The following is a 15,605-nucleotide window of genomic DNA, read 5'->3' as shown; positions in this document are numbered from 1 at the left end:
AAACGGTAACACAGAAAAGCACTGCACGTACAATACGATACAAACGAGATTACAATAAGCAGTCGGACAAAGAGGAGGGGGGTTTGGCGGGCTTCATTAGCAAAACCTGCACTGCTAGAGCTTCAGGTTTGGACCTCTACACTCACCTTTGAAGAGTGGATGATCAATCGGCAGATTGATCACGTCTTTGTTGGTGAGAAATTTGTGTAAAAGGGATGAATGATGTGCAGTTAAATGCACTGGTATACTTGATATAAATCTAGCAGGTTAGGAGTGGGCAATGGGTGGACAGACAATGAGATAACAATGACATCGTTATGGTAACATTTTGGTCTCTATGTTCTTTCCCCCCCCCCCCCCCCCCCCGTTGGTCCATCCTAGTTCCACGCCATGCTCGTCTCCAGCCACCCCCACCTCATTCCGTCCATCGGTCTCGGATCCGGTGTCGGCTGGTACCCTGCAACGGACCCCGGTGTCCCCCCCGTTGGGCTGGGGAATCAGAAGAGACCTCCCGGCCTCCAGGTGGCGTTGTGGACCAGGCAGGTGCAACACTGTATGGCTTGCCACCAGCTTTGGCAGTTCAAGGGCTCCACATTGGCTTTGGCCATCATCACTTTGGAGCTGGAGGCACTCACACCCGACTGGTTCTCCATGTTAACAGATCTGCTGAAGAAAGCACAAGTAAGAAAAAGCGCCTACTACTTTCTCTGGTCACGTTAAACATCTTAACGCAAGATATTCAGGGATTAACACATACTACAGCCCAACCAACAGTTTCATGTATTCTGCAATTAGTGGTTGATTTTTAGCTCAAGTAGATTTTACCGCAAACGTGATAATGGAAAACATGGGCAAAAACTTGGACAGTATTGGTCGGTTTGTTGAACTCATGCAGAGAAATGTAATATATGTTGAAAATCTAGCACTTTCAGTCCAGGCACTCCATGAGTCGTAGCAAAGCAGTCTCTCAAAATCCAACTGGAAAAATCCCAAAAGCTTGCCCATAGCTGTAAATCTGCAAGCTGCTTTGCAACCCTGTTTTTGTTTTGTTTTTTTTCCCTGATCGAATCAATGTCATGTCAGTCACTGATGTCCACTGTGCTCTCAGCTTCTCATCTATGCGTAAGAAATAAAGCTGAGGCCATAGGACACAGCCATAATGACAAACATTTGATTGTAGAAACTGTTGCACGTCAGGTATTTCTATTTGTATACCACCAATTCACAAAAAGCTTAGCCTCGAGATGCTTTAAATCCTAGAGCAGCGGTCCCCAACCTTTTTTGTGCCACGGACCGGTTTATGCCCAACAATATTTTCACGGACCGGCCTTTAAGGTGTCGTGGATAAATACAACAAAATAAAACTAGTACCGGTACCGAAAAAATATTTATTCATAACACACGTGAAAAGACCCAGGAAAACAAAGTTAACGATAAAAACGATAACAGAATAACGCTGAAAACCAATAAAAACCCTGAAAACCATACATTTCACACCTAAGCCTCAACTCTCGCGGCCCGGTACCAAACGACTCACAGACCGGTACCAGTCCAAGGCCCGGGGGTTGGGGACCGCTGTCCTAGAGTATTGGATTGAACTCTTATTTGCTGCCATGTCAAATCTTTAATTAGAAAAGTAACTTATTAGCAGTAACCCTGGCAACAAGCCTGTACAGGAAGTAACTAACAAAATGTTGTTTAAACACTATGTGTCTTCATTGTTTGTGTTCTGTTGCAATTTCCATTTAAAAGCACACTAACACACCAAAGTCACAAGAAAGACTTTCCTACTCTGGCAGTGGGACCATCTGAAGTATAATAGACTAAAGTAGAATCAACAATATAGTCTGTAGGCCATCATTTACATCATGCTTGTCTCTTCTTTTTCTTGTTCATCTCACACACATTATCATGCTTCTTCTTGTTCCCATCTCCCAGGTTGACAGTGCGGAGTTCATCCATTGCAAAGAGGTGGTGGACGAGTACCTGCACAGCCTGGAGTTCTCCCTGACAACCAACGCAGTCTACATTTTCAACAGCACTCAGATCCAGGAGGAAGAGCGAGCCCAAAGCCCCACGCGGCACTTACGAGAGTCCGGGAGGGACCAGGAGGACTCGGACGAGTATTACGACGGATTCAGAAATCTCTATAACGAGGAAGCGACTCCCGGGGCAGAGGGGAGCAATCGCGATGATTCGTTTGAGCAGGAGGACATCTCGTCGTGCCCCCCACTGCACCCTGCTGTCAACTAGGAGGACATTTTATTCACACCGTCCACCTTTCGTCTACAAGGACATTGTGGGACCCAGATGCTCCTCGCTAACCATAACATTTCAAGATTTTGTTTTTCCTAAAAGATTTGGCTAATGTAAAATTTAGTATTATTTTAGTTTCTTCTTTGCACTTGTCCTCATTGACTCTGAAGGTGTCAGGATTTTTTGGGGGGTCTTATTCTGATCTTGTGGCTTGTTCTTGGCGGCTGAGCTGAAGCTGTGGGGAATCACTTACGTTACCAAAATTAGATTTGAATGTTTCTCTTTAGTGCAAAGTTACTGTTCTACCTGTAAAGGCCTTCTTCCCCTTACTTTACAACCTTCTTTTGGTTCACATCAACTCCAGATTTTTTGGGGGGTGTTTGTTTTGGGGTTGTTTTTTTTGTTGTTGTTTTTAAGGCCTGTTTATTTGCTTCTTTTCCAAGTTTGACGGTGCCCCCCCTCCCGAGCCACATAGCACTTTGATATTAAAAAAAAAAAAGCTTTTTTCTTTTTTATACAAATAATTATATATTTTTAACCTCTTTTTATTATTTTAATCTTAACTCTACTAAAGTTTTCCAATTTTGTTAAATGTTTATTTACCCTTTTATTTAGAAAAGTTACATTTTTACTTAAAAGCTTTATTTCATGACTTAATTATGCAAATGTTTTTATTTAAGTTGCAGCCTGAGTTGGTTTAAATTATGCAGCTGTTACATATCATATCTGAGTACCTTTGGGAGATTGATTCAACACTAGAGCAGAATAATAAAACAATGGTGATTTTTGACGGCATGAGATTATCTGATTGATGATGCAGCATCAGTGATAAATTAGCAATATTTTTTTAAATTATGTACTGTATGATAATCTGAGGTTGACCTATGGGATTCTTTCCTCTGATGTGTAAACTGATGAAGGCTGATGGATGGGAACGCAGCGTCTCTTGAGGAACTTTACCTCCACTGCTCTACCAATGCTGGAGAGACTGATCTTTGATTTTATATATTTATTTTTGTTTAGGTGGCTCAAATTGTGTTCAGTCTCAGTAACATGACTTCTAATGTGAACAGGTTATTTTCTCATTTGTAAAGCCTGCTTTGATTCATCAAGTCGATCTGAACCAAGCAACACATATTCCTTCAGATACTGAGGCAGCTATATCTTATTGTCTACCATAGAAATAAAGCTATGATTTCAACAAATAAAAATTCATTTCCTGATATTTTGAATGTTTTTGGTTTTTACTCAATTTTTGCTTGATATTTAGAGGTTTTGTCAATTACTGCATACGAGGATCAAGTAGTTGGGATGGGGGGGGGGGTCAACAAAAAATCGGAAAAGTCAGTGACACTAAAAAGAAACAGGTGGTGAAACATTTTATAGCTAATATAACTGCATCTACAAACTGTGGAATAATGTTCCTCAACATAAAATTGCAAATATTTCATCGCCTACAGTACATATTATCAAAGGATTTAGAGAATCTGGAGAAATCTCTGTGCGCAAGGGAGTTTGCTTGTAGTTTGTCCATCCACAAAATCTGAGCTCACAATCAGTCGTAAGTAGGTTAAAAAAAAAAACTCATCTAGTCAAACCCCTGAAATACGTCATGCATCTCAGCAGCTATCACTTATCTGTCACTGGCTTTGATGTTGTGTCTCAGTCCAAGTATGTACATGGAGGCTCTCAGGGTGATTAGCAGGCAGCTTTGTTGGCAGTGTTAGTGTACTACAGCACAGAGAGAGCTCTGAACATATTGTAGGGCTGAATGAGGTCCAGTGAACTCTGCAGGTGGTAGACAGAATAATACCAATGCTGGCAGATCCTTCACAGTAAATGGAAAACAGTTGGTGGCCCAGAAGACGCTCACAGAAAGCAGCACTGATGACTGAGGTCGATGAAGATCCACCTTTTATGACGCATGACATCAATCGGGTGGTCAGGGATCCCTTTGGCGAAGAAGTTACCGATGGAGTGTCCAGAAAAGAAATCTGGAGAAATTCTAAACAATGAAAGAACTTAAACTGAAGTGGGGAAGGAACTGGGTAGGATGTGGCCGGCGTCAGGTCGTACGGGTTTAGTAGGGTGAGTTTACTTTAATAGTTTGTCATTTTTTTTCTTCCATTTAGATAGTCCTGGACAGGAATTGGGTCAATTCAAGCCACTCTGTTCCCAGTTACCATAGTTTATATTTTCATACTGGAATGATGAAAAAGCTGAAATGCAAAGTGAAGGGAGGACACACCTTTCCACCTCTCACTCCTTTGAAAAACACACAGCCACACCCAACAGAGGTGAGCAGCGATGGTGAAAGCAGGGAGGATTGTGTGCCGAGCACACAGCACTTTGTTCTTCAGTTAGAGATCGCTACACAGGAAACGCTGCCTCAAGCTGACAGCTGTTTGGTTACAGCGAGGGGCCGTCAGCCTCTGTGTGTTGTCTTAATGCGCACCTGAGGGAATGAGAGTCTTCACTTGCCTGTGCTTCACTTTCAGCTCCACGCTGGGTAAATATAGACAAACAAATCATGGCAGAGACGCATCAAAGTCAGGAGTGGAAGGGTGTGGGGTGGGGGGGTTGCATTTATTTCCAAAAGACACACAGTAAATACAGCTGCTCTCTTCTACATCTGAGTGTAAACGCGTCTACATCAAGCTGAATAGTTTCCTGAATCCTGGGTTTACGTCGATATACTGGCTTTGTGTTTGCGTCCACTGTCATAACAGTCACATCGAGACGATCAACTCACCGTTTACAATAAAGTTAAATCACTTACGGACAATGTACACAATCATATGTGCTTCTTATAACAATATCAGATTTAAAAACTAGTACATTTTGCATATTAAGCTTGGTAAGCTCTAGAAAATATTCACATACATTTAATGAGTTAAACTGAAACAGCACCAGAATATTGCATACATTTCTTTAAAAAAAACACTTAAGATTATTAGGTTTAGGTTGTCAGCACCTATGTGTATGCAATATGCAGTACACAGGTACTCAGTTATTGCTATTTAAGTATATTATTTGGGCTTAATTGATTAAAAAAAACAAAAAAAACAACTTTAACCGACTTTAACTTTAACCAAGTTTAACCGACACATTTTATCTGGGCAATTTTTCAGAAAGATCATGTATTTAAAGACAAAAATCTTTACTGATATCTTCTTTTATTCTTTTTGTAATACTTGCTGAAGAGTTTAAAAAATGTTGCCCAGGTGTTACGTTGTAGTACCAAACAGTCAAAGGTTCGAATGGTTTTAAGCTCTTATTTCTTGTGTGGATAGTTAATGAAGAAACAAAAAGAAAACAACAAAATATTTAAATCACAATTAAGCAAAACAAAACGCATATACATACATATTTATTTTAAAAAGTGTCCAAAGGGGGGGGAAGCAAAACAAACAAACAAAGATCCTGAATAAATGAGATGGCCTCTGATGGAACGTGAATATTTTTGCTCATCATCTCTCACCATCTTTCACTCTTTTCTTCCCTGTGGCTTCACCATCATCATCATCATCATCATCCTCAGTGTCTTTGGTCCGTGTGCACAATATCAAGATGGAATGTCGGAACAAACAAACGAAAACAAACAAACCAACAAAAAACAGATGTTGTCGCTGCTATGGTGATGGAGGACAAATCCATGGCCGTGTGAGGAAGGGTATACAGCGCCCAAAAATTAACTGAAAAACAACGACAAACAATAAACAAAATAAATCGAATGAACAAACAGCGACTTTACTGAAATAATAAGTGAAATAAAAGAGAGGGATCAGAAAAGCAGCACTGAAGCAAAGAAATTAGGAAGCTCAGATAAAATCGTAGCGCGTGTGCTGGTGAATGAGGTGTGAACCTTTTAAACTACACTCTGTATGATGATTACTTCGAACACCAGTCCTGAGTGAAACGGCCAAAAATGATGTTCGGAAATGCACAAAATGGAAGATCTGCAACAGGAACAAGAGTAATGCACGTGAGCGGCCACAAGATGGAGCCATATGCCTGGTCAACTTGGTGGGAATGACCATGAAGACTTCACTGCTGTTCACCTATGACCAAAGCTTGGCATACACACAGAGATGCTTGCTTCACTCAAAGCCAGCTCTGATTGTGATACAGTGTGTAAGGGACCGCCAGCCAACAAAACAAAACACAGATAAAGAACTGAAAAGGAGCTACACGACAGACTGAAGTAAAGTGAAACCTGAACATTGTACACGTTTGACTGTCTGAAATGGCCTTGAAATCATCAATATGAGATTAAAGTGCAGACTTTCAGCTTTAACTCAAAATCCTGAATGAATGTGCAGGAATTACTGCTATTTGTTGATATATGTGCCCCATATTCACAGGACAAGTGACTGGCAGGTAGAAGGTTCGTGACCAGAGATGGGCAGTAACGCGTTACTTGTAACGCGTTACTGTAATCTGATTACTTTTTTCAAGTAACGAGTAAAGTAAGGGATTACTATTGCAAAATCGGTAATTAGATTACCGTTACTTTCCGGTAGGAACACTGCGTTACTGCGTTACTAAAACCGTGATTTTTTGCAAGAATGTCTCATGACAGTGACGTAAGCGAGTGCGACGTTTGTGACAACAGCTGTGTGCAGATCAACAATGGCTCACATATCGATTGTGGGAGAGAGTATGAGCACGCAGCGTTTAAAGCGTGGAAGTACTGACCTTACTTTGAGTTTGATTCCATAAAAAGTGACAAAAACATTAGCGTCCATCGTGCGTGGGAAGAAAACTTCTTTTTACAGCGAAAAAAAACCCCTAAACTTCCAAGCAAGCACCGAGTGCACAACGACGTACACAGAGAAACTCGCGGATTCTTCAACTGACCGCGGCACACGTGCACCAGGGTAAACCTCCACCTACCCCCAGGCCTGCTTTACAGGTGAAAATAGAGCAACAGGACCGCTGAGTCTTTGACTTTATTTATTTTCTGCTGTGTTTTACTTGCATCTATTTGAAAGAGTGAGTGTAAACACAAAAAATATTTTATTTTATGTGCTGGAATGTGTAGAAAATAGGTTTAAATGTTAAACTAATTTATTCAAGTCAGAGAATGTTGCATATAATTAAATTTTTGCTTGATGCATAAAGTTAAAAGATTAAAACTGATAAAACAAGTTAAAAAAAGAGACTTTTCCATTTGATTACATTTTGTATGATGGATTATGTAGAAAAAGTAGAATTGGGCTGAAAGATCTATCGCTTTATCACCTATTCAGGTTGTAAATCGTGTTTTTAAAAAGTAACTAAGTAACTAAGTAAATAATTACTTTTGAAAATAAGTAATCAGTAAAGTAACGGGATTACTTTTTTGGGGAAGTAATCAGTAATTAGTTACTGATTACTTTTTTCAAGTAACTTGACCAACACTGATCGTGACCAGGTCATTTCATGAAAAACTGAGCAGATAAAAGTTGAATCCAAGTACTGAACTTGCATTTTGTAGCTCCTAATAAGGATTTCAAAACGTTATCAGCTTCAAGAAACTTCAAGCTAAACTTCTGTTTTACTACATGAGTTTTATGGAGGTTGAGCAAAAATGTTGGTCTAAGATCAAACTCATTTTATAGCTTCTACAGTCAAGTTGTACTTGACCAAGACTAAACCAGAAAAAAGCAGCCTCTTATCAACAGTATGTGAACAAGTTGGTCTAAAGACAAAACAAGCTGAAGGCTCCTAGAATGCAGCTTTAAACGAAGGAATTTCAAAACAATGCTGACTGGGCTTTGAAACAACCGCAGCACCTTGATCCCTGCTGTGATGGGTGAGCTATAGATCGCTATGCATGTCAGTCCAATACCGTACTTAAGAAGAAAGCATCAGGTATAAAGTGGAAGATTTAACAACGATGAGCACACCCCTATTGAAACATCAGTTTTGCCCTTTCTGAGGTTTTCACTACCTCCTGACTGAGTATCCTGAATAATTAGAGCGAGGCGAAAGGAAAGAGTGAAAGCACAGGAAATGTTAAGCTTGGGCAGGACAAAAAGGAGAGGAAGTTTCCTTAACGCATGCCAGGCCTTTATAATGGTTGAAATGCTTGTGTATTGGAGACAGGTCGACAACAGGTCTAAAGCAGCAAAACACGCTCTATTCAAGGCTCCATAAATCCAAGGGAATTAGCAGAATGCTAACCTCGTGTATCAGTGTTACTCAGCAAAACAAGAAGAGACAAGAGCAGCGGGGAAATCATTTCAGGTTCTGAAGGCACACAGTGAAAGGCAAGAGGATTACTTAAAGAAAGGAGTAGGGTTTAAAAAAGAAGCAGCTTCCTGTTACTGAGAGAAGAATGACACGATTGAGTGACTTAGAGGGACTGCCTTACTTTTTCTTGTCCTTGTCTTTCTTGACGGGCTGAGATAAGGACAGTGTCTCGGCTGCCGCCTTCCTCTTGTTAAAGGCGTTCATCTCCTCCTCCAGGTATCCTCGCTTATCCTCCACCTTCTTCTTCTCCTCCTGGTGCATCCGTTTCAGCTGCTCGAACTTTTCGTGCAACTGAGGGGGAGAAGACGAGTGTGGAGACGGACAAATGGGATGAGGACAAGAGAGACGAAACTTTAGAAGAAAGGGCAGTTTAGGAAGAGTTTGTCTGACTAATATTTTTATACTCAAACTGAACTGAACATTGGCTTTTCCTAGATTTTTTCAGTGTATATAATTTTGTCTTGCATGGTTATATTACTAAGAGCAGGTTAAATAACCATATTATGAAGTGCAGTGAAAAACAGGGCATCCCCCTGTTTAGTCATACACTGCTTCCCTTGTGATCGACAACACACCATCATCTGCTATTGCAGTGTGCAACACTTTGGTATGTATAACACTGGATGCACTGCAGAGCTGCTCAAAGTGTTTTTGAGGGCCCTGTATAGTTGACAAGTAGACACTCAAACAAAATAGAAACTATTAAATGCAGGTGTTAAAGACCTAAAGTGTGGCTTTTATGGTTACTGGGAGCCCTTAGCAACATTTTATGCACTCCTCAAGTACAACAAGGAAATAATGCACTTTTGTAGATTTCAATCGTAATACTATGATGGGAGGTGAAAACTCATCTCTTTCCAACACTGAGAAAGTTGGTGGTAAACTGTAGAAACTGCACAAAATTTAAAAATGCCAAGACAAACTTTCTTAGATCAGACATACAGTCAAGTTACAAACAATAATTTAAAGTGTTTGATCTGTGCATTTCTTTCTGTGTAGTCACAGCTTCCTAAACTGACACTGAGTCATAACTTTGAGCCTCACTGTAGGGAAATCGTGTGATGAGGGTCTTGGTACTTTCTCACAGTGGTGCCAGATATGAGTGATTAGGATAAACCAATACAAACAGAGTCGGTCATTCACATGTGCAGACACTTTGTCATATCTTAAAATGTGCTGAACTCAACAGGTTTTACAGATGCCATGCAAAACTGTGTGCACAATATTTCTGATCTTCTGACAAAAAAGCACCTGAAGTTGATGTGTGGACATGTCAGGTGCAATTGACTATCAAATAAACGACAGCTCGGCTTTTCCAGACTGACCTCTCTCTCCTTGTCTTTAAGTTCTGCTTCCGTCTCTTTTACTTTGTTGACAAACATTTGCCGCATTTCTTCCTCTTTGCGCTGCAGATCCCCCAAGAACTCTTTCCTCTTAGCCTCATACGTCTCCTGAAGGCTGCAGAGCAGTAAAGCCAGGACAGAGAACAGAAACAAAGAAAGATTAGGCAGTCTTCAAAAGATAATCGTTTCCTTTCATTGCTGTTGACAGTTGGTTGACTGTGTGAGCCTTTCAATAAACGCATTGTCTGTGTTGCACTGGGTGTGTCCACCATCTACCTGAATGGCTCGCTGTCAGGATCTGTATCTTTGAAACCCATCTCCTCGAGCTTGCAGCGCCGGTACAGCTCATAATGGCGGGCATGTGTCTGCTCCCTCAGATCCTCCATGTTGACTCTGATCAGCATCTCTCTGAGCTTTACAAAGTCGCAGTGGCTCTCGTTCTCAACTAAAAGGACAAATACAGAACGCCATGAGTACAGCAGCAGAGACTCAGGAGGCCCTTTTCGTTATTCCCTCCACATTAGACTCTTCTGGTGTCCAAATAATGTTGTTTTCAGTCCTTGCTTCACGCCTTCATTCAGTGCCTGGCCATCATTTTCAAATGACTTTAACATGCCATCTGTCACTCCCTCAGCCTCTCTTCCTCTTAAAAGCAGGAATGTGAAGCCTCCACAGGAAACAGATAATTCGGCATGTACATATACGCCATCCTGAGTGATTAAATTAAACCAAATCAATTTTTTTTTCCAGCAGACTTCATATTCTGCACTTTTCGTGCTCACTTTGTTCAACTGGAGAGAACTTTCACTTTAGTTTCACGTTTGAGTGAGTCTCACACTTAAATGCCTTCATGGTGACGAAAGGGCAGGAAGTGTTTCCTGCCTCACAGACTGACAGCAGAGGAGGGGAGAGGGGATGATGGGTGCCCTGGGCATCCACTCTGTTGAAGCCTTCAGTCACAGGTCACCTCACCCCATCAAAACAATAAGGACTGTTCTGATAATAAAATGTGTTTCATTTTGAGGCCAAAGCTAAGATCTGTAATGGCAGGAAACCCTAAGATGACTGAACCATTTTGTACAGTAAAACAATCTCAAAGTTAAGATAAAACAAGTGAGTCATAAAGAGCTAATACAGGCAGAAAGAAAAGTCAAACAAGCACTTTGGGGGACTGTAGATCAGGAAGTACTATAAACCAGCTATATAAATGCAGTCCATTTGCCATTATTTACTGAAGTTCTGACGCGAGTTTTGTATTTTAGCTAATACTGACAGTTTCCCACCATAAAACGATGATCTTCCATTCAACTATAGCTAGCGAGAATGCTTGCTACAGATCTGCTGTTGCTGAGAGAAATCTTATTAAAATAAAATAAAAACAAAAAGGGTTTAACTTGTGTGCAACATCATTTGTTCGGATCAAACATGCAAGGCAAGACTTCAGTATATTAAATAAAAACTTTTAATACCTTCTGAGTTCATTCGATCTCTTTTTGTCTATATTGGAAACTAACTTGAACAACATCTTCAGTAAGCTTTTTTTGTTTTGCTTTTAAATAACAGGAGACGATTTGGAGAACAATGAATGGAGTATTAGTAGATCCCAAGGATATCTTAATAGAATGTTTGACTAAACTAAAAAAAATAAAAGCATAACTCATTAAAAAATTTGTTGAAAGTCAAGTTCATCAACCTACTGGCAAAACTCAGCAACTCCTTAAGATTACTTTGGTTGCTTCAGACCCGATTTGTGAAGAAAGGTCACCGTGGTGAGAAAATACAAAGGCATTATGTTTAAATACCACCAGAAGCTCTAAGGATGAATAAACAACAGTGGTGGCATTCAAAAAGCACAATTAGCATGGCAATTAGCTTTTCCAGGTGGACACAGATGTGAAAGTCTGCAGAGGATGACGTTAAAATATAACAATGCAACATAAATATTTAAACAAAACAACAAAGAGTAACTTTAAAAAAAAAAAAAGAAGGCATTCCTTTATTAGACTTGGACAAAACACAAAATAAACTAACAAATTCTTTTGAAACCAAAATTAATTTCAAAAATCAGCAGTCATTCAGCTGCATGACTCAGTCACTCGTGTATTTTTTGCTCAAATTTGCTGGCTAACCGCACATCATTAGTGGAAAAAACATGGGTTTAAAAAAAAGAAACTAGCCGTTTACTGGGGCTGCATCCAGGCTACAGAAAATTATTGTTCATTTGGCATCTAATAGCCTCTCTTCTGCACACTACCACCACTACCACCACACCCCCGTGAGGACTGAATGAAGGCCAACTCTCCAACTGCCTGCAGCACTGAGCCCTCAAGATACAGAAGCACATGGCTCTGCTGGTACACAGACACATGCACAGAAATACAGAAGCAAGCAAGCAAGAGAGATGTGGCTCCAAATAAAGTTATCAAAAGTAAACATTCATGCAATTAAAAATCTAGAATGATCGGTTTTTACTGGGTTGATTAACAGCTCCGTGAGTCTTTGGAAAGGCTTCCAGATGTTTGGAGTTTCAAAGATAAATATTACAGATTAGGGAAAGCTTTGCCTCATCATATACATCCTTCAGTCTCTGCTGAATCCTTGAATTCCTTACTGCTTTCCAAATATTTATTCCCTGCGCCAAGGAGGTAGGTAGGATTTTGATAGTGTCATTCTATCTGTAAACACCATAGCTCAAACTGTTTTGAAACAATTCTGATAAAACTTAGTAGAGGTGTAGAGTGGGGTCATGTTAACAATCCATTAAAATCTGGCTTACATCCACCAAGGTCTTCAAGGTCAACTCACTGACTTATTGTGCAAATATTGACAAAAATTGACAACAGTTTTTCACACTGGCAAGAAAATATTGGCATGGAACATTAACCCTAACCCTTTAATTTTATTACAGTACAGTAATGGGTTATAACCATTTAAATACAAAACAATTTGGGCACATGTACAATGATCTGGGTCATTTATGCTTTCTTCAAGAATTTTAAGATGGACAGATGGAAATATTCACAATTTGCTAATCTCTCACTGTCTTGCTGTGGGCTTATATACATACTATGTGTATATACTATTACGATATTTAAATGGTAATAAAAGCGAGTCATGTTGTAAAGTACATGCCGTACTTCATGCAGGGATGTGGGAACCAGCAGTGCTGTCTTTTACAGTATAAAGACGTGATCTCACCTCATATTACTTCAGTGCATGATCATTTCCTCTGGGGCCGTGTCTAGACTCTTCTTCTTTCTTTCTTTTTACTTGTTTGTATAAGAGAACATTAATAAATTGTGTTCAAATAATGCCCTTGTACAGTGAGGCTGTTTGGGTGGTGACGAGTCTTCAGGCGTGTTTGGTGGAAGTTCTGAATTTAAAAATCCAGGGTCACTGTTTATTTCTGCTTTCTGCTGAAATATTAAAACCAACGAAATATCAATGGACGGATTACATTCTCAGAAGAAAATAAGTCTGCGAAAAACTTGATCTATGTGATTATTTAGTAGCTTTTAGTGATACTTTTACTGAGTAGATTAATGCTGAATAATACATTTTTTTAAATCAAGAACAAATGTACGTTTCTGAACTTACATAAATCTACACATTCTCAGGATTTACTGTTTATGTGATTAGGGATGTGTAATTTGATGCCAGAAAAATATTCTTAATTTTGTGTCGTTTTCTATCTGTGTGAATAGTAACACATAGAAAGCTGCAGAGAAGGTCTGCTACGTGTCACAGATGTCTGGAGTTCAGAGATAACAGCACAATGAGATCTTGGGGAAGATTAAATACACACACACACACAAAGACCCCCTGAATAGCTCTTTTAGTCAGCAGACAGCCCTCGTCTGTCTTTCTTCAAGCTCATGGAAATTTCTCATGACTCTTTAAGAGGTTACCATAACCCATCTATATGACATCTGGCATCTACAAACTGTTTCCACAGATTGAGAGCCTCCCTTCAGTTAGCTGCATGTTATAAAACACAGAGACCTCTGTGCTCAGATACTGTGACAAGTGTGTTGTATGAATGATGAGCAATCAGTGTGAAAGCAGGGCTGAGTCAAAATGGAAGCAGCTTTGCTCTATTATATCCCATCAATTTAGACTTTTGATGCCAGACATTGATGGACTTTACGGATGAGACATAACCATGCAGACAACAACAAGCTTCAAGAGTCTACTGCACAAGTTATAGTTGTTTCTAAATACAAAAATAAACAAATACTACATACCTGCTTGCAACTATAATACATTATTGTGTGTTGTGTAATATATAAGAACACTTGTAAAAAAAAAAATAAGAAAAGCAACCAGGAAAGAAATGAGCTTACAGCAGGGCTGACAAAACTTTTTTGCAGTAAGCACCAGTCTGTCGGATGACTGGACTAGAGCAGCACAGTGACTGATAAGTCCAGAGGAACCCATCCCACAGGAGACACGCAGCAGGCTTTAGAAATAACCACAGTGTCCTCTGAGGGTTGGAGAATGAGTGGCCACTAGATAATGGAGAGAGGAGAGGAAGAGAGGATGGGTGAGGGAGGGAGCAGTAAACGAAAAAGGAAGGAAGGAAGCGAGAGATGGAGGGAGAGTGGAAGGGAGTGAGCGAGGTTCTCTGAGAGGATGACTCCCACATGAGCAGCAATATTCTCACAGCAAATCTGTGTGTGTGTGTGTGTGTGTGTGTGTGTGTGTGTGTGTGTGTGTGTGTGTGTGTGTGTGTGTGTGTGTGTGTGTGTGAGAGAGACATTATTAAATTAAACTGTTTACCATCATTGACAAACACAGAGGAATGAGCTGTGGGAAACAAAAACTCCCAAGAAACCCGACGTCTCCACGGGCAACGCATTCATGCCAATATCCAGGCATACATCCAGGCTCTGCACGCCTACAAACACAATGCATGAAGCTAAAGACGAGACATCATTAACGATAAACTGTCTGCGTGCGCACAGAGACACTGTCAAAACGATCTCCATACTTCATTTTAGTGTCACTCCGCATAAAGTGACACTGTCAGCTGTGGAGGGCATTCTGCATTAACGGGTAAAAATAAACAGGAAAACTATGGGATGCACTCGCCACTCTGCCACGTGCAGGAAACATCCTTCACCAAGGATACTTAACTGAGTAAAACGTCCTTAACGAACAAAAAACAAATAAAAAAAACAAGAACAAAAAAAAATAAAATAGTGAGTCCAGCTACTAGTTTGTTTGTTTTTTTTATTTAAAAATGAATCATATGATTCAGAGCTTTGTCAGTCATATATTATTTTTTATGATTCCTGCAGGTTACTTTTCTTCCACTGGCTTTATTGTTTTTCTCATTCTACTTTCTCAAATACAGAGTTACTGCCTGGTATGACTTTTAATATTGCAAAACATCCACATGAACACCCAAACACAGGCACAAGGACACTGAGTCACCTACTTCCTCAGATATATAAAAATAAACAAAAGATAAAAATCCCACATGACCGATTTCAGCCACATTCACAGCACAGCAAAAACAAGAAAATCAAGCAAACTTATAAAACGGCGTAACAGCAACTGTACAACAGTTCAGCGTTTGTGCCAATATCCCAAACAGTCACCTGTCACACATTAGGTACGCCTATTCAAACGCTCAATAATGCAAATGCCTAATTAGCCAATTACAACTTAGTACTTTTAAGTAAAGAGACAAGGTCAAGATGCATTAGAAAGGGGAAGAAAGGTCACTTAGGCAACTTTGAATGTGGCATGGTTTTCGGTGCCAGA

The 15,605-nt window shown here is 40.0% G+C and overlaps 1 protein-coding gene across 2 annotated transcripts in view; it reads right to left on the bottom strand.

Annotated features, from left to right (window-relative positions):
- Positions 1-357: 357 nt before the first annotated feature.
- septin8a (septin 8a) overlaps positions 358-15,605 on the bottom strand; it is a 36,559-nt gene continuing 21,311 nt past the window's right edge. The window contains exons 7-10 of one of the 2 annotated variants that reach the window (XM_004550377.6): positions 10,113-10,281; positions 9,819-9,951; positions 8,615-8,784; positions 358-663 (exon numbers count right to left, since the gene is read on the bottom strand). In XM_004550377.6, the coding sequence (XP_004550434.2) occupies positions 498-663; positions 8,615-8,784; positions 9,819-9,951; positions 10,113-10,281 (638 nt within the window). In that variant the 3' untranslated portion in view covers positions 358-497. Of the gene's footprint in view, positions 664-2,647; positions 5,952-8,614; positions 8,785-9,818; positions 9,952-10,112; positions 10,282-15,605 lie in introns of those variants that run through there. The other variant, XM_004550376.6, reaches the window with a different exon arrangement.

Source organism: Maylandia zebra, linkage group LG10 (assembly GCF_041146795.1).
Source record: "Maylandia zebra isolate NMK-2024a linkage group LG10, Mzebra_GT3a, whole genome shotgun sequence".
Taxonomy (NCBI): domain Eukaryota; kingdom Metazoa; phylum Chordata; class Actinopteri; order Cichliformes; family Cichlidae; genus Maylandia; species Maylandia zebra.
The sequence above is the reverse complement of the archived record's forward strand: the minus strand, read 5'-3'. Positions and strand labels throughout refer to the sequence as shown.